General features: G+C 56.0%; 1 protein-coding gene across 2 annotated transcripts in view; it reads right to left on the minus strand.

Annotated features, from left to right (window-relative positions):
* ARHGEF17 (Rho guanine nucleotide exchange factor 17) overlaps positions 1 to 21,449 on the minus strand; it is a 57,214-nt gene that overhangs the window by 11,972 nt on the left and 23,793 nt on the right. The window contains exons 2-3 of one of the 2 annotated variants that reach the window (XM_026518046.4): positions 6,898 to 6,975; positions 1,561 to 1,743 (exon numbers count right to left, since the gene is read on the minus strand). In XM_026518046.4, the coding sequence (XP_026373831.1) occupies positions 1,561 to 1,743; positions 6,898 to 6,975 (261 nt within the window). The remainder of the gene's footprint in view (positions 1 to 1,560; positions 1,744 to 6,897; positions 6,976 to 21,449) is intronic. The other variant, XM_044390965.3, reaches the window with a different exon arrangement.

Genomic DNA, 21,449 nt, shown 5'->3' on the forward strand with positions numbered 1-21,449 from the left:
CCCGCTCAGTGGGGGCACGCAGCTGGTGGCTGATCCCCTATGGCCCCCTGACGGCTGGGCTACAAGTGAAAGTTCTTGGTCAGAAGCCCTGGCCGGGAGTTGGGACACCCTGGTTCCTGTGTCAGCTGCACCCCAGATGACTAGGTGACCTGGGGTGGTGTTTGTTTCTGGCCCCTCTCCGCCCACAAGCCCTGTGTCTCTGAGGTGCTGACCGTGCTCCCCCCCCAGGCCCAGGGTGCGCTGCAGGCAGAGGCTGCAGCAATTCGGAGAGGAAGCAGCCCTCACCCCCCAGCCCACCCTGGGGCAGAGCATTCTCTGCTGACCCCTCCTTGTTCGTCAGACCATGGCCAGCATCGCAGTCCAGACAGGGGATGAGCCTGGTGACACTGAGGGTGGTGATGGCCTGGAGGTGTCAGCGTTCAACTGGGGTCCCTTCAGGGTTCTTATCACCTCAGTTCCAGGTCAGCAGGCACCTTCTAAGACCTTAGGCCCAAGGCCCACCCACATCTCACAAACACATGAAAAAATATCCACATCTCACAAAAAGAGATAAGATTTGTTGTTGTTAGTACAATTTTTGGAAGGAGTTTTACAGTTTTGCTTTTGAAATTATTTGGCTCTGAGTAACCACTTGAGTTTGTGTTTGGCTGTGATTTATCAGTCATCACCACGCATTCTTGGGAATTCTGACCAAATAACAAAATGTAACTTAAGTTTTTTCAAATGTAAATAAGCTGGTATAAATGAATACTACATTTAACAATTAAAGAAAATGGCATGCTATATTTTTTTACAGACATTTAATTAAATGTTTATTGGTTTTGCTTTTACAGTTCTTCTTGAGTTTTGAAGCCAATACCTTTTCTAAGACCCCATTCGCTATTGTAGGGTCCTGAAGAGCTCACAGGTGGGGCTCTGCTTGTGGTGAAAGGGGGCACGGAGTGGGGCAGAGTGCGGGCACTGGAGCCGCATTTCCTGGAGTTGAACCCTCTACCACTCACTAGCCGTGACTTTGATCGGGTTACTTTCTCTCTGTGCTGCACCACCATCCACTTTAAACTTGGGGGAATAACTGCACCTTTCTCCTAGACTCGAGGATAGATATAATGTATTTAGAATAACGGCTAGCACATAAGTGCCAGATAATGAGCTATCCAATTAAAATGCTGGATGGAGCAAAGAGCTAGTCAGCGTAAGGGCTGAGGTCAGTACCGGCGTCCACGAGGTCTGGGTCAATGTCAGCACCAGCTCAAGGTCAGGACTAGGGTCAAGTCAGTACCAGCAACTACAGCTGGGTCCAGGATCAGGGTCAGGATCTCGTTGGGGTTAGGGTCCGTGCCAGATCTAGCCAAGCTCTGGGGTTTGGCGGTGTTCAGGTCCAGGTCAACCCCAGGGCTGAGTCAGTGCCAGTGTCTGCTCAAGTTCTGGGGCTGGACCTGGGATCAGAGTCCGTGTCCAGGTGGAGTGGGTGTGGGCGAGGGGTCCATGGCAGCAGCCATCCCCTTCCAGGAGGGGCCCAAGCTTGGGCGGGCTGCAGCAGCGGGCAGCAGGGCCACTCACCGACTGGACAAGCAGGTGTCCCACCTTCTGCTGGGCGTGCCAGGTCTGCACACAGTGCCGCACCTGCTCAAGGAACTGTTCGTGGTGCTCCAGGAGCTCAGGGATCTGGTCGAAGATCTCGTCCACCAGCGACGGGTCACACAGCAAGGAGTTCTCTGGCTGCTTCAGCGGCTGCATGTAGCCCTGGGGGTCCCCCACAGGTCAGTGCGGGTACCCTCAGAGGGGTGGCACCCCAACCCCCCGGCATGGGTGCATACGAAACCACCTGGGCCTGTGACTCAGTGGCCATGCCTCCCGGATCTCCCTCATTAGACTCAGAGCTCCAGGAGGGAGACAGGAAGACCAATCCCCACGGCCCTCACTGTGAGGCCCAGGACCTGTCACAGGTCAGGGGTGAGTGGGCTCAGGAAAGGTTTGTTGGATGCATGAACAAGCAGAGCTTGGACTGAGGAAAGCAAGAAGATTGGGCTCCTGGGAGACCCACACACACTGACTCAGCAGATATTTTACTGAGCACTCACTATGTGCCAGCCACTGCTCGGCAGTGAACAAGGAAGACCAAGCTCCCTGCCCCAGCAGGGCTTACAATCTAGTCAGATGAAACACACAAACACAAGAAAGAAACAAAAATAAACCACATTCCTTCAGATCTTTAAGAAAAAAAACTGCTGCCAATTAAGTCCTATGCCATCAATTATAGGATGAACCTGGAGTTCAGAGATGTTTATCTCAGAATCAGTTACATGTGGAAAGTTAAAAGATGAGGACTGCGGTGGGGAAAATAAAGCAAGGAGGGCCTGGAGGGCCTTTAGTGCCACTATCTGAGCACTGTTTTCACGGTGTTCAGATCTACTGGTCAAGTCTGATTAAAACTCCTCCTTTTCGCTTCAGATCTGCATTCACTGCTGTCTCCTGAGAATGAAGAGCCCTGCATCGCCGCAGATGCGCTCAGGGAGCGGTCGCCCTCTACTGGCCGCAACGATAACTACAAGCCCAAGAATTGAGGATGTTTGAAAAAGTAATGCAATGTTGTGATATAATTTCTATTAAACATTAAAACAAAAATCAGCTTGTTTGATAAAACAGCCTCGAGAAAGTCAAGCTCAACAGAATTCTCTTGCCCAGTTGGGGATTCTTAAAAGGCCAGGGGGTGATGGTGAGGACACAGGCAGGCAGCCTCCCTCTTACAGCTTCTAGGCCAGTCTGAGCCAGGGTCTTCTCTTGGGGGGGGTGCTACTGCACCCCACACAGGAGAGGAGCTAAACTGCACCCCACACAGAAGCAGGCACACAGTGGGAGGAACGACTAAGCCGAGAACCTGACACAGAACCTCCTAGGAGCAAAGGCCTGCACCCACTCCCCACACACTTGCCAGGCAACTACTGAGTGTCCCGCCTTCTAAGCACCAGGCGGCACCTGAGGGCAGACAAAAGTCCCCGTGCTTGTGCAGAGCTGACACTTCCGTGGAAGGAGGCGGAAAATACGCACCATAAATAATGAAATTATTACACATGTGTTAGAAAGCACTCAGTACTGTGGGAAAAAAGACAAGGTCAGGAGTGCTGGGTGAAGGGGGCTGGGTCAGGGAAAAGGGGGGTTGTTGGCTGGGAGTTCGGGGGTTGAAGAAAGACTCGAAGGGCGAGGGTGACACTGAGGAAAGGTGTAGCCTTAGGACGTGGGTTCAAATCCCATTGCCTCTGGCTGCTAACCTTGGTATTTCTTCATTTTCAACTCCTGGCCCACAGCTGAAACTAACGTAACACTATGCGTCAACTATACCTCAATTTAAAAAAAAAAGAAAGAAAGAAACTCCTGGCCTGCAGGAAGGATACCAGTCGGTGTGGGCGGCAGTGGTCACTGCGAGGGAACACGAGGGCTGTGGAGTCCAATCTCAGCTTGAACAGCACCGTTATGCTCAGGCAGTGCAGACTAGCTGGTGAGAGGGAGCACCCTAGGGTCAGACTGATGGGGAGTCAACGCGGGTGTGGCATTTCCCGTGACCTGGAACGGAGTTGTTTTACGGCTCTGTGTCTCGGGCTCCTCATCTGTAAAATGAGGCTTATCATGAGGTTTGTATGATCTAACTCACGTTAAGTGCACACAGGAAGCGCTCAATAAATGTCAGCTCTGAGTATGAGCACTGTGTCCCCCCAGAATCCTTATGCTCCACCCCAGTGTGCTGGTACCTGCAGATGTGGCCTTTGGGAGGTGAGGAGGTCACGTGAGCAGGGCCCTCACGAATGGGATTTGCGCCCTTATGAAAGAGTTCCCAGAGAGCTCCCCCAGCCCTCCCACCAGGGAGGACACAGTGAAAAGAAGGCCCTATGAACCAGAATGTGGGTCCTCCCTAGACACCCAGTCTGCCAGCGCCTGGATCTCTGAGAACTGAATCTGTAGTTGTTCAGGCCACCCAGTCTATGGAATTTTCCTTCTAGCAGCCCAAATGGACTAGAACACCACCTAATAGATGGATGACCCTGGGCAGTTTTCTTAACCTCTCTGAGCTTTCATCTCCTCATAGGAAGAGGGAAGTATGCTATCTACCCCGCAATGTTCATGCAAGGATTAGATGTGACTGCACACGCGTGCGCTCGCACACACGTGCACACGTGCAGACCTGCTACATTCTACGTGCATTTCTCCTGTAATCTGCTGAAGCACAGACAGGTTATGTAACTTGCTCCAGGTGACGTGGAGAGGTAGTGCCAAGTTCGAACACCAGTGGCCTGGCTTGGACCTCAGTCCTTATGACACACCAGGGCTGCCTTGAGTGACAGTCCCTGGGTCCCGCTGACACTCTCCTGCCCATCTCCACCCCTCGCCACCAACACTCTCCATCTGGCCTCCTGAGAACTACCCCCCTTAGCTCTTCCGCCGGCAGGTCCTGCGACCTCCACGCGTGCAGCCCTGAACCGGCCAGGAGACCCGAAGGCAGAGAGACATGCCCGGGCCCCGCCAGCCCCCTGTGTGTGAGCAAGGCATGAGCCGCCTCGTTACCTCTGCACCTTCATGCTGGGACACGGGTACGATTAGTCACATTTAGCACACAGAAACACCGGGGCTCGGAAGTGAGGTGGTTAGGCTAGCATCACCCAGCAGGGGGGAGCGAGTGACTCCAACCCTGGACTGCCTGACCCCCATGCCTTCGACTCCCACCTAGGGGACCACAAAGGACCCCACGCCCGCTGCACCCCTGCATGACTACTGCCGCCTGGCAGCCAAGGGCATCTCTTAAAGATGGCATTCTGGTTGTGTCCCAGCACCTCGTACAGTGGCCACCCCGGCCACCTCTCCATGGCCAGCTGCTCGAGGTTTCCTCCAGCTTCCCACCCTTTGTCCCTGCTACACCCGCTGTCGGGACAGTTCCCTCCGGGCGCTCCCCCGTTTAACGCTTACCCAGCCCTCAGGTCTCTGCTGAACACCCCGACCTCAGAGAAGCCCTCCCTGGCCTCTGACACCAGAGCAGGCCCGTGTTCTGTGTTCTCTTTCTGTGCCCTTATTTCTAATATATAAAAGCAACGTATTTTTTTGTGTGGCAAATATACATCATAAAACTTGCCATCTTAATCATTTTTAGGCGTATAGTTCAGTATACTCACATTAAATGCATTCCCATTGTTATGAAACCACCATCCCCATCCATCTCTGGAACTTTCTCATCTTCCCAAACCGCAACTCCATACCCATTAAACACTAACTCCCACTTCCCCTCCCCCAGCCCTTGGCAAGCACCGTTCGACTTATCTGTGTCTATGAACTTGGCTACCCTAGGCACCCCGTGGAAGTGCAATCATACAGTATCCATCCTTTTGTGACTGGCTCATTCCGGTTTAGCATGGTGTCCTCGAGGTTCACCCATGTTGCGGCACGTGTCAGAATTTCCTCCCTTTTCTGGCTGAACGATACTGAGTTTTTACACATACACCCTCCGCGCACTTTTGCGCCCGCAATTGTCCTCACGTATGGTTTCTCTGACTGGTTAGTGCCAGTCTCTGCGTAGACTGTGAGCTCCAGGAGACACGACCTTATCACTCACGCTCACTGCTGAACCCTCACCGAGAACACGGTCTGCACCCAGAAGACGCTCGTTGCAGATTTGTGGAGTAAATGAATGAACACTCTGGATGTTTCCAGGGCTCTACCTTCTGTTCTTTGCTCTCACTCCACCTAGATGGCTTGATTAAATTCGTCCTCAACCGTGCCGGCCAGGCCCCACCTCGGCTCTGATCCACGTTCTCTGGAATGTGGCGCATCCTGACTTGGGGGCCTTTCCACGTCGGAACCTGATCTGGCCATCTCGTCCCAACTTTCACAGGTGGGGCTCCTACAGTGCTTCCATCACCCGGACCAGGAGTCCAGGCCTCATTCCACAGCCAACCAGCTACCGCGCCTGGCCTGACCAGTCCCCTTCCTGAATGTCTGTCCCAACACTCCCTTCCTGTGGCTTCTCCCCTGGTCCTGGCCTCTCCTTGCTCGCCCACCCTCAGTGGCCTCGGCCTTCTCTTCTGCTGCCCACCTTCCCAGTATTCAGTCAGACTTTGTGAAGCATGAATCAGATGACATGCTGCCCCGGCTCAAAGCCCTTCGCTGACTCTCCAGTGCCCCTGGTAGGGTCCAAACCTTCTTCCTGATATTCAAGGCCCCTACCACGTGGCTCCCGCTGGCTCCCCCAGCATCCTCAGAGGACCAACGCTTTGCGCTCTGTGCTGGCCTCTCCTTAACTGACTTTGCACCTGCTGTTCCTGCTGCTGAAAGGACAGGTGGGGAGGAAGCCAGCACCCCCTCCAGGTAAAATGCCCTGACCCCACACCTCACAGGTGCCCCCTCAATGCTTTGAAAGTGACCATACACTCAACGATGTCCCCAGTGGGACTGTGAGGTCCTGTGGCAGCGGCTTGTCTCTCTTCTTCGTCCTGGTGCTTCCTACACCTGGAACAGGGTCTGGCACACAGCAGGTGTCCAACATTTGATTCCACACGCAACGATTATTTTCTCAGTCAACAAATAAAATGGAAGGGGGTACAGTGGGCAGGGGCACAGATCTAAGCTCAGGCACAGGGCTGCCAGGGGAGGTGGCAGGACAGTGAAAGGAGGGAGCACCTGCCCTGGGGTGGCCTGCCTGGCCTTATTAAGTCTCCTCTATGCTCTCTCCCGCCCTGGATGGGGCTTCCTCCTCTGGGGTAGTCACATGATGGGAGGGTTCTCCAAGGAGGGGTGAGGTATCCCAGGGTCATTCCTCTCTCCTCTCTAGCCTCTGTCCCGTCCACGAAATGGGTTTGTTCCCACATGTCTGACGGCCCCCTAGACTCGGCAGCCTGGTCCAGCCTCGAGCCTCACCTGCGTCAGGGTACGCAGCGACTCCACATACGACTGCTCCGTGTCCAGCAGGGTCATGGTCACGTGCTTCCGCATGTCCTGGGGGGACAGAAGGCAGAGGGTGCGTAGTGCCTTGTTCCACTCAGACCCCACCACCTGCAGTCCCATGGACCCAGACAGCCTATCCACATCCTCTCCCTGGCCTTCAAGGCCTGCATTCCCACCACGCAGGGCTGCTGGCTGTTACCCCAAGCACCATGGACCTCCACCCTGCCAGATACTTGCTCACATGCTGTGCAGGGAGCACCCTCCCCCCTACATCTCAAACGCCTCCCTGTCCAGAGTGTGCCCCTTTCTCCTCCGCCACCACCCCCACGACTGCTGGCAGAGCTGATGATCTCCTGCTTACCTCGAGGTTACTCACTGGGCTCCTGAAAAGGACTCAAAATAATCAATCACCTCTCACCTTTGCAAAGGAAGACGCCTCCAGGCCACCCCCCACTCCGGCTGCCAACTCGGAAAACTTCTCATTCAGGCTCAGTGCTATGGGGTCAGACCCTACCAGACTGGGCTTCATACCATCCCTGAGAATGGAAACTGTGGCCTCCTGCCACAGATGAAGAAAAGGTGGCTCAGAAAGGTGAAGTCAGTGCCAAAGGTCACACAGCCGGGTGAGGGCAGGGTTTACCCACTCTCAGACAAGGCTGGATATCCGCTCTCTCAGTAAAAAAAGGTTAACTGAGTCCCACTCCCCACCAAGCACTGTTCTAAGCACATATTATTTCATCTTCCTGACCACCCTGCAAGGTAGATGTTTTTCTTACCATTTTAAGGATGGGGAAAAGGAGACCCAGGAACCAATGCCTCCATCCTAAGCATCTGATGGTCTACAGTACAGAGTCCCTGAGGGGTCACCCAGACTCTGCACCCACACCTCCAGGGATAGGGCGTGCCTCCCCGACAGGTGAGCCCTATTCTGTGGGAAGGCTTTGCTAGAAGCCAGACAGAGGATGCCTCCTCTGTATTTGACTCCCTGGGACTCAGCTTACCTACTGCCCCTTGCCACCAGTTTCTATGCCTCTGGCCCACTCCTTTTCCAGGAAGCCTCTGCCAGATGGCACCAGCTCCAACAGCCTCCCTTCCTGGTGAGGGAGTCCACTCCAAATATCCTCTAAGTCTCTGGAGTGGTCCCAAACAAGGCCTCCTCTGGGCCCAGGATCTCTGGGGCTTATTCTCCCCTCCCCACTCTCCTTCCCAGGCCTCAGCTCGGCCAGGGCACCTATCCAGACCCTGTCTCAGGCTCCAGCCATCAAGGCTGCTGGTCTGAGTGTACGTTCTTTGCATGTGGCAACGGGAGATGGGTGTCCGTGTCTGTGGCATCCCTCCGGTCCCCATCCCTGGAGCCCCTCAGAGTTGAGACTCAACCAGCGGAGCTGCCTTGGTCACTGCTGTGCCCAGGCTCTATGTCTGCTGAGTAGACCCGAGCCCGAGGCCTCTTCAGCTTGCCTGATCCCGCCCCTGCTCACCCCTCTGCCCGTAGTGTGCCCACCTCCCCGTGCCCACCTCCCTCTGACTCAGGGACTCGGGGCCAGGTCGGTCCCCAAACCTGTCAACAATGAGACACACTCAGAAAAGTAGGCTCCTGTGCTAGGAACTCACAGGTGGGGGTTGTGAACAGCTCTTACTTGAGGGAGGGGAGGAGCCTGACTTGGCCCCACTCCCACCAGCTGCGTGCTCTGATGGGTGAGAAGACACTGGGCTTTGCCTCAGAGCCCCCAGCTACAGTCAGATCATCCATCCTCAGTGATCTGAAGGCCTTTAAAACACCAGGGCAGCTGCTGGTAGGAGGGAACTCCAGTTGGGACCACCCTAGGATGGAGAGTTTGGGAGAGCGTCAACGGCCAGAAGGGCCTCCCAAAGAAAGGCCCAGATGCCCAATCCTCCCCTGCCCCCAGGGCCCTCTCAGCACTTCACAGATATGGCCTCATTTCAGCCACACACTCACAGATGTCATCATCTCCACTCTACAGGTGAGGTAGTCAAGTCTGGGAGGTGACTTGACTTGCCCAAGGTCACACAGCTAGTGACTAGCAGAGTGGGGACCGAGTCTCTTTATTTATTTTAAGATTTATTTATTTGAGAGAGAGCAAGAGCGCATGAGAGAGCGGGGAGAGGGTGAGAGAGAATCTCAAGCAGACTCCCCACCGAGCACAGAGCCTTTTGTGGGGCTCAAGCTCACAACCCTGAGATCATGACCTGAGCTGAAACCAAGAGTTGGACGCTTAACTGACTGAGCCACCCAGGTGCCCTGACCCGAGTCTCTTTAGCCCCCTCATGCTGAGTCTTAGGGTCCGAGAACCCAGAGTTCTCACCCAGACTGACTGGCCAGCCACGGGCCACAGGGTCTCTAGCTCTGCCCTTACTAGCTGGGTGACCTTGGGTAGTCACCTAACTGCCCTAGGTTCCCACATTCTCCTCAATGAAACGGAATGAACAATGCCTTCCTCCCAGTCCTGTGAAAGCAAGGAGCTGGGAAGCAGGACGGCTCTCTCCACACATGCTGGGTCTTCCGTGTCCATTCCTACTCCACCTCAGCAAAATGGTTCATCTACAACCATCTCCGGTGGGACAGGGAGCTCCCTGGGAGGAGGACCAGGCCAGGCTCGGCCCTGCGCGGCGCAGCCTCCCTCCCTCTTCCACTCCCCGGGCCCAGGGGTGAGGGTCACAGGCAGGGAGGCCTCCTGAGGGAGGCAGGGCTGGGGCTGGGCCTGCCAGCCCAGAGGGCTGGGGTAACTCACGCAGGGAGTCTGACGCTGCAACACCCGCCTTCCCAGCCTCCTCCTGCTTGAAAGCACAGTGGGCTGTCACTCAGCTGTCAGGTAGAGGCATGGAAATTAAGGCCAGCTCCCCGTCACTGCATGGAGTGCCCTTCTGCACGTGCGCAGACACGGGGGTGAGTGCGTGTGGGGGTGGGGGAGCCAGGGAAGCAGGAGACAGGCAATGCAGCTGTCAAGCAGATTAGCAGGCCCACCTGCTCTGGGCGGGACAGCCCTGTAGGCCTAGCCTCCCCCAGAGGCCCGTCACCCCTCAACGGCCCCATCCTCAGACCTTTACTACAGGGGGCGCTGAAGTGGGAGAGAGAGGGGGGCTGAAGGGGTACAGCAGCAAGACGGAAAAGGGCCTCTCCTACCAGTATGATGGGGACATCACGACCCAAAGCTTAAGCCCCTATCCACACAGCATGAAGACAGAGACACAAGTACACGGAAGCCTGTGTACAGGCCAGACACCCCGCAAAGAGACCAAAAGGAAATGCAGCCAAGTCACCTAGCTGAGAACCAGGGCCTTCAGCCCAGAGATGTGGGCAACACACACTCCACAGCATGGGGAGGAAGACAGAACCAGAGCCCCCACGGGGGCCCAGGAGAGCAGGACAATCAGAGTCCGGGCCCATAGAAACACACAAAGGCAAGGACACAGCCCCTGGAAGCCTCCCCCTCCTCTTCCCCTAGAAGGGAAGAGCACCGAGCCAGGAATGGGGACACCACCATTGCCACCACAGCATGACACCTCCAAGGCCCAGCAGGTCCAGTGGCAGGGAGAGAATGGCAAGGCGGGAGCAAAATCGGCTACTCCCAGTGCCCCATCCCCCCAGCACATATATCACCTGGGGACTGCAGCAGGCCTGCTGGAGAGAGGCTGATAAAACCTCTCCTTCCGGAGCCTGTGAACCCAGGATACCTCTGGAGACAGTCTCTGGCTACAGGCTGACCCATGTCACGCACTACGAACCACTAGGCCTTGCCAAAGCTGGGTCTCAGGGTACAGGCCCCCTGCTCCGGTTGAGGTTGCCAGCCCTTCTGCCATCCCAAGCTTGCACTCTGGTGGCACCAACCCTCAGCGCCCTGCCAGTCACACCACCCGTGCCAGGGCTGCTCATACCCTCAGTCTCCCTGCCCCCATCCCTAGGCTCTGAGCCCCCAGGCCCACAGCCAGGCAGCTGGTGTGCCTGATCCGAGTTCCGGGTCCTGCGCCCCAGCATCTACCCATGCCTCCCCCAGGCCCGGGTCCACTGGGTTCTAGGTCTTGGCCCAGGTCCCTGGCCGTCTCCCTCCTCCCCGTACCTGGGCCTCCCCAGGCTCCTCAGCGTCAGCACCGCTGCTCCCGGCGGGCTCCCCGGAGGCGGTGGCCGGGCCCAGATCGCGCATGTCTTCCAGCGCGATGGTGAACTGGGCCAGGGTCTTCACCATCTGAAGCATGCGGCCGGGCCGCCGCCAGGGCGGGGATACCGGGGCGGCGGGGGACGGCGGGCCCCCTCTCTCCCACCGGCGGGCCCCCTCTCTCCCACCGTCTCTCCCTCCCGGGGCTCAACCCGGCCGCGGCGGCGGTCGCGGTGTCAGTTCCAGCGTCGATCTGATCGCGATGGCCCGGGCGGCGGCGCTGTTGCCTCCTCCGCTCAGCGAGTGCGCCCGGCGAGGCTGGCGCGATCGGCGCCGCTGGCGCGGGGGAGGGGAGCGGAGGGGAGTCCCCGCCCCCGGCCCCCCCTACCCCGCTCCGCCCGTCCTCTCCGCGCCGCCCGGTCTCCCCCAACACTCTAAGGGCGGCCCGACCTGGGCCCCGCCGCTCCAGCACGCCGCGGCCTCCCCTTGCGGACCCATCCCCCTCTGAGGACAGAAGTCGGCGCACACCCGTCGACAAAGGCGAGTCCACTGGGAGACATGGAGCTTTTGTCCACACCTGTAGCCGCACAGGCACACACAGGGGCATGCACGGATCTACACCGAATAGGCCCATATACATGGAAAGCTGCCCTCTGGTCTGATTTGTATACAGGTGTGGGTGAGGGCCAAGTGCACACAACATCGACATAGTCCCATACAGACCTGAACCCTGACACACATGAACCCGACCCGGTGCTGCACGGTGGCACATGCTTCCGGTTCACACATCTATAACCGGGCACAAACAGGCACACGTATTTAGGGATGAGCATATATATATATATATATGTATATATATATACACATCCCTGGAAACTGACACTGTTCTCCCGACCCGGGAGCAGTAGGGCCTGATAGAGGAAAGGGCCCATCCTGAGTCATGCCTACTACCACCCCACCCAGTTGACCTGTGTGCTATACTTGAGACAGTTCTAGCGGATTCCAGCCCTATCCCTCTCCACCCCAGACCCCGCCATGGGGAGGGGCTCAGGCATTTACAGCCCCCAGCACCATCACCAGATGATGCTCCAGAATGTTCCCAAGCATGATCCTCACGACCTGGTCCTCAAATCGCAGGTGATGCCAGAGCACATCCCAGACCCATTTAATCAGGAGTGGGGGCAGGGTGAGCTTTGTTTTTGTACAAGTTCCCACCTCCCAGCAGGGGGCTCTGATGCAGCCTGCAGCTGACTGGGGGTCCCTCTGCTGTGTCCCTGCGCTGGCTGACTTTATGCTTCTTCAGTGTACTGAGGGCTTCCACAAGCACCAAACTCCTGATGCCCTCCCCCAAACCTGCTTTCCCCTGGGTTTCCTGCACAGCGGAGACCCATCGCCCAAGCCAGTCCCCTCCATTCCTCTCTCTTTGCCCTGCTTGATATGCCCCAACCACTTCTGTTTTAACTCCTAAAATAGACCAGGCTCTCTCCTGCCTCAGGGCTTTGGCCCATGCCTTTTCCCTCTCCTAGCAGTGTTTTTGCTTTTCCTTTAAGACTAAGCTTAGTGCAAATGTCACCTCCGGGAAACCCTCCCGGATCCTCAGATCAGGCCAGGTGCACCTGCTCCGTGCTTTCAAAGATTCTCAGTTTTTCTTAACCAGATACCATAGTTTGTAATTACACATTTGAACAATTCCTAGATTGATGGCCGTCTCCTCCCAGGAGACTGTAGGTTCCCTGAGGGCAGGGTCCATGGCCCTTTGTAAATCACAGCACTCTGCACACAGATGCTGGCTGATAAACAAAACTTCACTAACTCTTCCCCCTCCCTTCTCCCCATACACTGAGCAGTCATCATGGGGAGGCAAACCTTTTAACCACCCCTGGCAGCCCATGGCACAGGATCAACCCCTTGCTGGCCTTGCAGCCTCCTGTGCTGTTCTGCCCCCTTGCCACCTCCCCTGTTCAGCCCTCGGCCAGTGAATCACCCCACAGCCCCATCCAAGGGAATTATTCCTTACCCTCTCCTGAGGGGGCAGGCCACGGGCCCAGCAGCACTGGCCTCCTCAGAGAGTTCAAAATATCCAACACTCAAATTTTAACTTCCCAACAGACAATCCCAAAGTAGTCAACAATGAAAACAGGCACAGAGAATTCCAAGAAAGTAGCAAGAGAAAACAGGTGTGACCCCCACCTGGCAGCGGCTCCCAGCGCAGTGAGGCTGCACTAGGGGGCCGAGCCTGACGCCTGAGCGGTGCCTGCTAAGCTCGTGCTGTCTTAAACAACCGGTGAAGCCATCTGTCTCTCCTGGGTCCCATGAGGGCCTGGCCCAGGGGCACTCCTGAGCCAGCTTGTTGAATGAAAGCATGAGTGTGTGCTCTGTACCAGCCCCCTTGCCGTGTACCCCCATGACAATGGTTCTCAAAGTGCAGGCCCTGTGTACCCCCAGGGAATGTGTTAGAAATGCACATTCTCACCCCCTCACCACACACACACACACACACACACACACACACATACTACCCTACAGACCTGAAACTCTGGGTGGGGCCCAGCAATCTCTCCACTGGCAGCACAGAGCCTTTAAGGCCTACAGCCTGCCTGGCCACCACCTTCCATCCTGGGGCCCAGGTTCTGGCCGAGCCTCTTCTGCCCCTGGGAGGCAGAACAAGGGTCCCCCAGGAGGGCCCCAAGGCCTCCTCTACCTCTAGTTTGAACCAAGAAATTCAGTGAGTCCATCTGCCTCGTACCCTCCCTATGGGATGGATTATGGACCCCCCCCCCCCACCGCCCCGGGGGTCCATACCTCCTCCTCCTCTCAGGGCTGTGCAGGTTGGAGGAGGGTCTGGAACAGCCAGACCAGTTGACCGAGTGATGATTTAAGCACAGAGGATGGACACGCCCCCTGGACAAATCTAAATAGCCAGGTCCCAAAGATAATCCCACACGTGGCTGGAGCGCCCCACCTCTGGCCCAAATCTAAATAGCCAGGTCCCAAAGATAATCCCACACGTGGCTGGAGCGCCCCACCTCTGGCCCATTGCTTGATCACCGTAGCTGCTTAACTCACATTTGGTTTTCTCTCAGCCCCTCCTGCATCTGACCCTCCCTCCGGCTACATGACCTGGGCCTCATTTCCTCGGAGCAGTTGGGAGGCTGTGCATAGCTCGGGTTTGTTAGTTCGGTGCATCTAATCCCTCACTCACTTCAGCAGGACCAGGCCCTGCGCAGATGAACCCACTCTGGCTGGCATCCAGAAGCTCCCAGACAATATACAGGACTCAGCAGAGGGAGTCACCTCTGCCTGGGGGGAGGGGGTATTCATGGAGGGCTTCCTGGAGGAGGCAGGGTTTGAACAACATCCTGAGGTGAAGAAATCCAGAGGCATGTGGGTACCCAGATGGCAGGGTTCACTGGAGGCCACTGCCCTGGAGAAGGGGGCAGGGCTTGGTGCTAAGGCACTGCTTGCTGCTGCTGCTTCATTAAAGATGGCTAATTACATCCAAGCTCGTTGTCATGGCAACAGGGGAGCTGGAGGGGTGGGGAACTGAAAGGAAGCTGAGAAAAGGAACAGGAGCACACAGCTGCTGCATCAGGGTGTCCAGGGATCACCCCCGCAACAGCAAGGCATCAGAGCGCCTCAGGGTGAGGTCAGCTGGGCTGGGGGCTGGAGACACCATGTATGCCCAGAGCACCCCTGTGCAGGGCTGGTTCTTTTGTTGTTTGGCTGAACCGACCTCCCCTTTTAGGCACTGATATCTCTTTTCCTTTTGGGTATCTGCAGTTGTTTGGAGTGGGTCTGGCTCAGAATAGTTTTTATAAGTGTATGAGGTGGCTGGTAAGGGCCCCCCTCTCCCCTCCATACCCCACACCCCACCACAACACATATGCCACCCTCCTCCCACCAAGCAGCGCCCATCCTCCTTCGGCAGGGGAAGACGAGAGGCAGGGAGGGGCAAAAGCGCTCTGCTCTGCAAAGCCACCAGCCCACTGTGGGAGAAGCAGGCTGGGCACCCCAGTTGGGTGGAACCACCCTTCTGCTGGTCCTGGGGAACACCTAGCTCTCCCTACCTCCACTCAGTCAGCTGACCCTTCCCCCTCTCTCAAGGAAGCCTAATACCCTGTTTACCTCCCGCTATGAGCCCCACCAAGACCTCCTACAAGACTTCTTGCCCACTTGGGCCCACTTGGTCCTGCAGCTAGTACTGGACCAACTGGGGGCCAGTGATGAGAAAGGACATATGGATGGACAGACGGATGGGTAATGAGTAAGGGCTGACCAAGTGAAAGGATGGGATGATGATAGGTGAACGAATGAATGGATGGGTGAACAGAGCAAAGGAACACGTGAACGGATGCGCAGACACATGGTTCAATGGATGAGTAACTCTTGGAGTTTTTATTTGATTCACTTGTCGATTAGTTCAACAAATATTTGAGTACCCACCAGGTACTGAGCCCTGTGCTGGGGATTTAAAGGTAAGGAAAGAGGTCCGTGCCCGGCTGGGCTCCACAGTCTAAATGGGAAGACAGGGATCAAAAAAGAAATGACAAAGGCAGTTCACGTTCTGGGGCAGTGGGTCTCCTTGGGCTCCCGTGGCGGGGGGGGGGGGGTGGTCTCCAGCCTTTCCTATCTGCGCAGCTCTAAGTATCTGCCACAGAGGGTCTGGACCCCAGAGCTGCTCAAACCAGACTGGGAACACCATAATCTTAGAATCCTCACCATCACTAACGCTGCTGGGATCCCGTTCGGGTGTCAAGCACCCCACCATTGCTTTCCAAGCTCCGGCTCCTTTAATCCCCACAGTAGCCCTTCATGCAGGGCTCTGTTATTGTTTCTCCTCTATTTTACGAACAAGGAAACTGAGGCTCAGGGCAGTCACCTGAGAAGGGGTGAAGCTGAGGTGACAGCCTGCAGGGCCCATACTCTGAAACCCACCTCCTCGTCTGAGAGGAGAGCCCCTCTCCACCTCCCCTCAGCCTGAGGCACTCAGCCTGGCCTCCCCACTGCCTCCCTGGTGCACGAAATGTCTGCACTGCCCCTCTCCGGCCTCACTGGTACCGAGATGACGACATAAAGAGGTTCTCCTGACCCAGGGTGGTTTTGGTGGAAAACAAAATGCCATCAACAGGCAACGCTGGGATCAAGGAGAATCCTCTTCCCTGGGAACCGAGCCCTGGCTAATGGCCCCGATGGACTGTCCGGCGTTCCTGACCCCACGGATACCCACCAGCATGGAGCCAGTGCTGGACGTTCCCAACCTGATGGGCTCTTCATTTCACTGATGGTGCTGCGCTCCTCAGTGAGGAGCTTCTTGCTGTCTTCGATGAGAAGACAACGTTCTTCTCAATGAGACCAACGTTCCAAGAGGGGGACTTCTTGGCAGAGAAATGAAGAGGGCGGGCTCTGCAGCCACTGCCTGGGCTCACATCCTGGCTCTACCACTTAGTGGCGATGTGACCTTCAAAAAGCCACTTCCCCTCTTGGGGCTTCAGTCTCTCCATCTGCTCTTGTCTGAGACCCCTTCCCTCTTCTTCCCATCGTCTGTCCCTTTGTCCTGCCTTCCCAGGTCATGGCCTATCCCCTATAGACAGACCCTCTCTTCCGGAAGGAGGAGCCTCTCAAGGCTCCAGAGTTCCCAGGCAGTGTCCAAACCACAGGGCTCCCCTGAGACTGGCTGCTCAGGGTAGGCCCCAGAATTCTGGGGAGTGTGCTGGGGAATGGGAAGGACAGCTCTAGGGCCAAAGAGCCTCAGGGCCTTCCTGCCACAGGAAGGCCGCTGCCCTGCGTGGGTGGGATTGTGTGCACCTGGAGGTGGGACTGAGTGACACGACGTGTGTCCCATCTGGGTGGACTCGCCCACGTGCCCGTGTATCCCTCTGTCAGTGGTCCGTGACCACGTGACCTCAAGCCCATTGGTGGGAGATGGTCCATGTGGTTCCGTGGCAGAAGTGAACAGCGAAGGCCACTTCGTTAATAACCAAAAGCAGCCATAGCTGTTGTTTCCTGAGCACTCACCGTGTGCCGGGCACGAGCCTAGCACTCTACACGGCTGTCTCATCCGCAGGGCTACCCCAGGGAGGTGTGGCAGCTGGCGCTTTTCAAAGACAGCTACCACAGTATTCTCCGTGCCACAATATTCTCAGTACCACCAGTGTGGTACTGACACTCTTCCGTAGCCCGATGAGGTTTATGTCCCCTCCCCCTTGCAACTGGGTGACCTCTGTGACTGCCTTGATGAATGGAAGACAGCAAAAAGGATGCTTTTGCTTCCAAAGCTTGGCCATAAAAATGCCATGCGCTTCCACCTTGCTCTCTTGGGTCCCTTGTTCCTGGAGCCAGGCTGCTGCATTGTGTGCAAGCCCGGGTCACATGCAGAGACCACGAGTAGGATATTCCCGCTGACCGCCCAGATAAGGTCCCACCCAAATGCCAGCACGGATTGCCAGGTCTACGAGTGAGGATGCCTTCAAGGTGACTCCAGCCCAGTCACCATCCAGATGCAATTGCATGAGAGACGGAGTGAGAACTACCTAGCTGGGGAAACTGAGGACTGGAGAGGTAACGAAGCCAGGTGAAGCCAGGAAGTGGCAGAACTGAGCTAAGAACCCAGGGTCCTGCATGTCCTAAAGGGAGAAAGGAAGCAAGGGGATGATTTCGGTGCAGACCCGGATTTCATCGATTGGCCCAGAGGAGTTCGGCTGGGACCCCCCACCTCGGCAGCACTAGAAAATCTCACCTTCTAGAAACTGACCCCTGCTGGCTGACAGGAGGTTCAAGCTGGCAGCTCTCACTCCCTGTGCTGGGGGCTCGGGCCCAATTTCTGGCCGATGAACCGTGCTGGCCACCTCTCAACCCAGAAGAAACGCCTCACCCACTGCACTCCTGACCCCCTCCTGGGCCTCCGGGAGGGACTTGCACTCCCCAGACCCTTGGTGGGGTCTGACTTTTACTACCAGCTCATGTCGGGTGAGGTGCTGTTTCTCATGTATTGTCTCATTTAAGCCTCACACCAATCCTCTAAGTTATGTGTAACTATTACCTCCATTCCAGAAATGCCTAAAGAAGGGCTCCAAGAACTGAAGCAATGTGCCTGAGGTCAAGAAGTTGGACAGGGCAAAACTGGGATTTGACCCCAAGTCATCAGGATGTCAGAGAGGCGAGTGACTTCCCCAGGGTCACAGAGCACATTAATGAATCAAAGCCAACCCCAGGACTCCTTGAAATAGATGGTGATGGGCTGTATTCTCTTCCTTGGATGACTGGCAATAATAGGAGAGATGGAAACAAGAGGAAGGTCTGTGTCCACAGCTTCCTCCCCATAAGGTCCATAAAAGCAGAGACCAGGCTTCTCTGTGTTCATGGCTGTGTCCCTGACCAGGAGACACAATACATACGTGTCAAATGACTGACCTGCTCCGTGACTTAGCAGAGTCGCTTCCCACTCTGGGATTGTTCCCTCCTCCGTAGACAAATGGGGAACGAAGGGGAGGGTTCAGGTGGACTCTAAATTCCTCACCATGCTCCCTGAAGGTGTGTAAGTGAGGTCACGCCTGAGACAGCCAGTGGACAGCTTGACCATCCTCCTAGATTTCCGGCGCCAGGAGCCAGCCTTCTGGCTTTAGTGAGAAATGCACACGCAGTTCCGGCAGACGCCCACAGATGGCAGCAGAGGCCTGCATGGCAGGGGCTGCGGTGCATGTGGTTTGAATTTAACCGGTCTTTTTTTCAAGTGGGTTTTTTCCCTTTCTTCTTCTCTGCCCTCCCCCATCCCCGCTTAATCTCAAGAAGATACAGCTGGACCTTCCAGCTTGGGAAGGAAGAGTTTCTTAACATCAAGGATAATGGCCAGAAGCAGGAGGTGGCGGGTAGGGGGTAGGTGGATAGACAGACCCCAACAGATGTGAAAAACACCTCCTGACCAGCTAATAAGCTCTGAATTTCCTCATCTCCAGGACCCAAGGGGCTGGGACTGTCATTTCTACTTTTCAGGCAGAGACTGAGTGGGCAGGATGGCCCACCCTCGGAGGCCAGGGCTGGGGGGCAAGGATACCATTTGGAATCTCATGAAGCCTTAGTAGGATTTGTTAAATCTGGCAACCGTAGCTCCCAGGAAACGCACCCACCCAACCCTGTGCACGCTTCTGCCCACAATAGTGGTTTGGCCTATGGTCCCAGTCCTAGCTCAGAACCTGTGTGTGAGCTCATCTCCCAGAGCCCTCCCCTCCCAACTCCAGAAACTGTCCCATTCAAAACGTCTAAACCTCGCTTAGCATAGAACACAGCATAGAGATTTGGGCCCATATAGTGTGGGCCCAATACGGCCACCTTCCAGCTGTTGCAAACATCCCTTCCTTTCGGCCTCAGTTTCCCCACTTGGAAAATGAGGGTGAACACCTGTAGCACAGTAGATACTCTGCAAAGGAGGGTTCCCTTCCCTCGCCTCCACCCAGTTCTCCACCCAGTTCTCCGGCATGCAGGGAGGCTGGGGTGAGGGATCGTGGGAAAGGAAGTTATCCAGTGTCTGTTTCCAGACCCTCCTGCTCCCTCCCTCTCTCGGACCCAGGCACAAGCTGGGGGAGAGGGAGGGGGTGGGCTCCATTTGTGTGCTTGGGGTGGGATGGGGTGTCCTGCCTCTAGAGCGGAAGATGACTCACTGGGCTGTGGGCCAGGCACCCTGGGAAAGGCCAGGCCAGCCTCAGGCCAGAGCCCCAGGGAGCTGAGAGGCAGGGAGGAGGGAGCAGGGCCTGCCTGAGCTGTAGATATAATCCTGGGGGCTCTCAAAATCCTAGCAGACAAAAGAGGCGATCTTCCCTACTTACAATGGTGCCAGAAATTATACTCAAACCACCAAAGGCCGAGGAAAGCTTGAGGTGTTATCAGCTCCTACTAACCTACTAATCTGACCTCTGGTCTAGGTGTGGATGCTGCCCGAACAAGGCAGAGGTGATCCCTCCCCTTTACGGAGTTTGCAGACTTCAGTATCCATGCCTAGAACAGTCTGGCCCACAGTAAGTGCCCAGTACATATTTGTGAATCAGTGAATGAATGACAGTAAGTTTCAGTGTTATGAATGTGCACAGCAAGCTTAGAATGCCCATGTTCAGGCCTTCCTTATAAAGGAGGGAGCCACAGAAAGGTCCATTCCTTCTCATTTTACGTATAGGCACTGAGGCTCAGAGAGGAAAGTATCTCGAGACCCCCAGGGCAGCAGGCAGTCAGCTAAGGCTAGAACTGGGCCCTTGGGGCTCTTCCACTAAATCTTGTCCAAAGGGGCCCAACCTGCTCGGAGGCATTGTGGCCCCCACCTCCCCTACCCCTACCCTATTCCAAGACCCAGGAGACACCCCAGGAGAGGAGCAAGTTCAATCCATCAGTAAGTCACTCTGGCTGTAAAGTAAGCTCTGGGTACCCTGGCCCAACCCAGAGCCCAGGGAAGCCCCTCCCATCATACTGGGTAAGTCTCGGGTGGCGGAGATGCCCAGGGACAGTGAACATGCTCTGATCAACATTCCCTCCACCCCAGCCTCCAGGGGGCTGTCACTGGGTCTGGGTCACACTGGCAGAAGTGGTCTCTACCTTGGGCTGACCAGAGGCAGCCTCAACTTCCAAGCCTCGCTGCTCTGTATCAACAACTAGTGACCAGTCCTAATACCAGTGCAGCCACAGTCACCAGCGTGTGCGTGCACACACACGTGCAACAGGATTCCCAGCTGAAAGTCAGCCAGAGACAGGCCTAGACTCTACTGTCCCAAAGCCCCAGGACCAGGACTACCACTTCCAGGAAGCTGTCCTAATACCCCAGATCTGATGACTCCCCTCCTGCTCCGAGCACCGCAGGCTTCTGGAGTTGCAGCCTTGCTCTCCTGATATGGACAATAAGTGGCATCACCCAGCACTTCACAGTTTACAAAACGCTTGTGGGCTTACTCTCATCAGATCCTCATAGCAACTCGGGGGGAAACCAAGGCTCAGTGAGGAGTCATAACTTGCTCACTTCCTCAAGATGAAGGTGATGAGGCTGGGGTCAAATCCTCCCCTCCGTCAGTGACCTGCGGTGCCTGAGGAAGTTAAGAGAGCAAACAGGAGCTAATCTCTCTCAAGGGGTTCCTAAGTGCAGCTAACAGGTATTTATTTTAACCTGAAGACAGGCCTCCTAGGTGGGCCCTATTATTACCCTGCTTTACACAAGAGGAGATGGACACAGAGAAGTTAAGGACTGGGCTCGAGGTCTCGCGGTGACAGGACTTGTGCCCACAGGGGACCGCGGGGTCAGGATATCTATCCACATCTATTCCACTGTGCAGGACAGGGGGTGCCTTCCAGTCCAGGGGACAGCAGCCGCAGAGGAGGACGAGGACATTCCTACCACCTTCTTCGCCACGGTGGGAACTGACCGCGAGGCTGTGGGAATCA

The sequence above is a fragment of the Ursus arctos genome, unplaced genomic scaffold (genome assembly GCF_023065955.2).
Source record: "Ursus arctos isolate Adak ecotype North America unplaced genomic scaffold, UrsArc2.0 scaffold_22, whole genome shotgun sequence".
Classification (NCBI taxonomy): Eukaryota; Metazoa; Chordata; class Mammalia; order Carnivora; family Ursidae; genus Ursus; species Ursus arctos.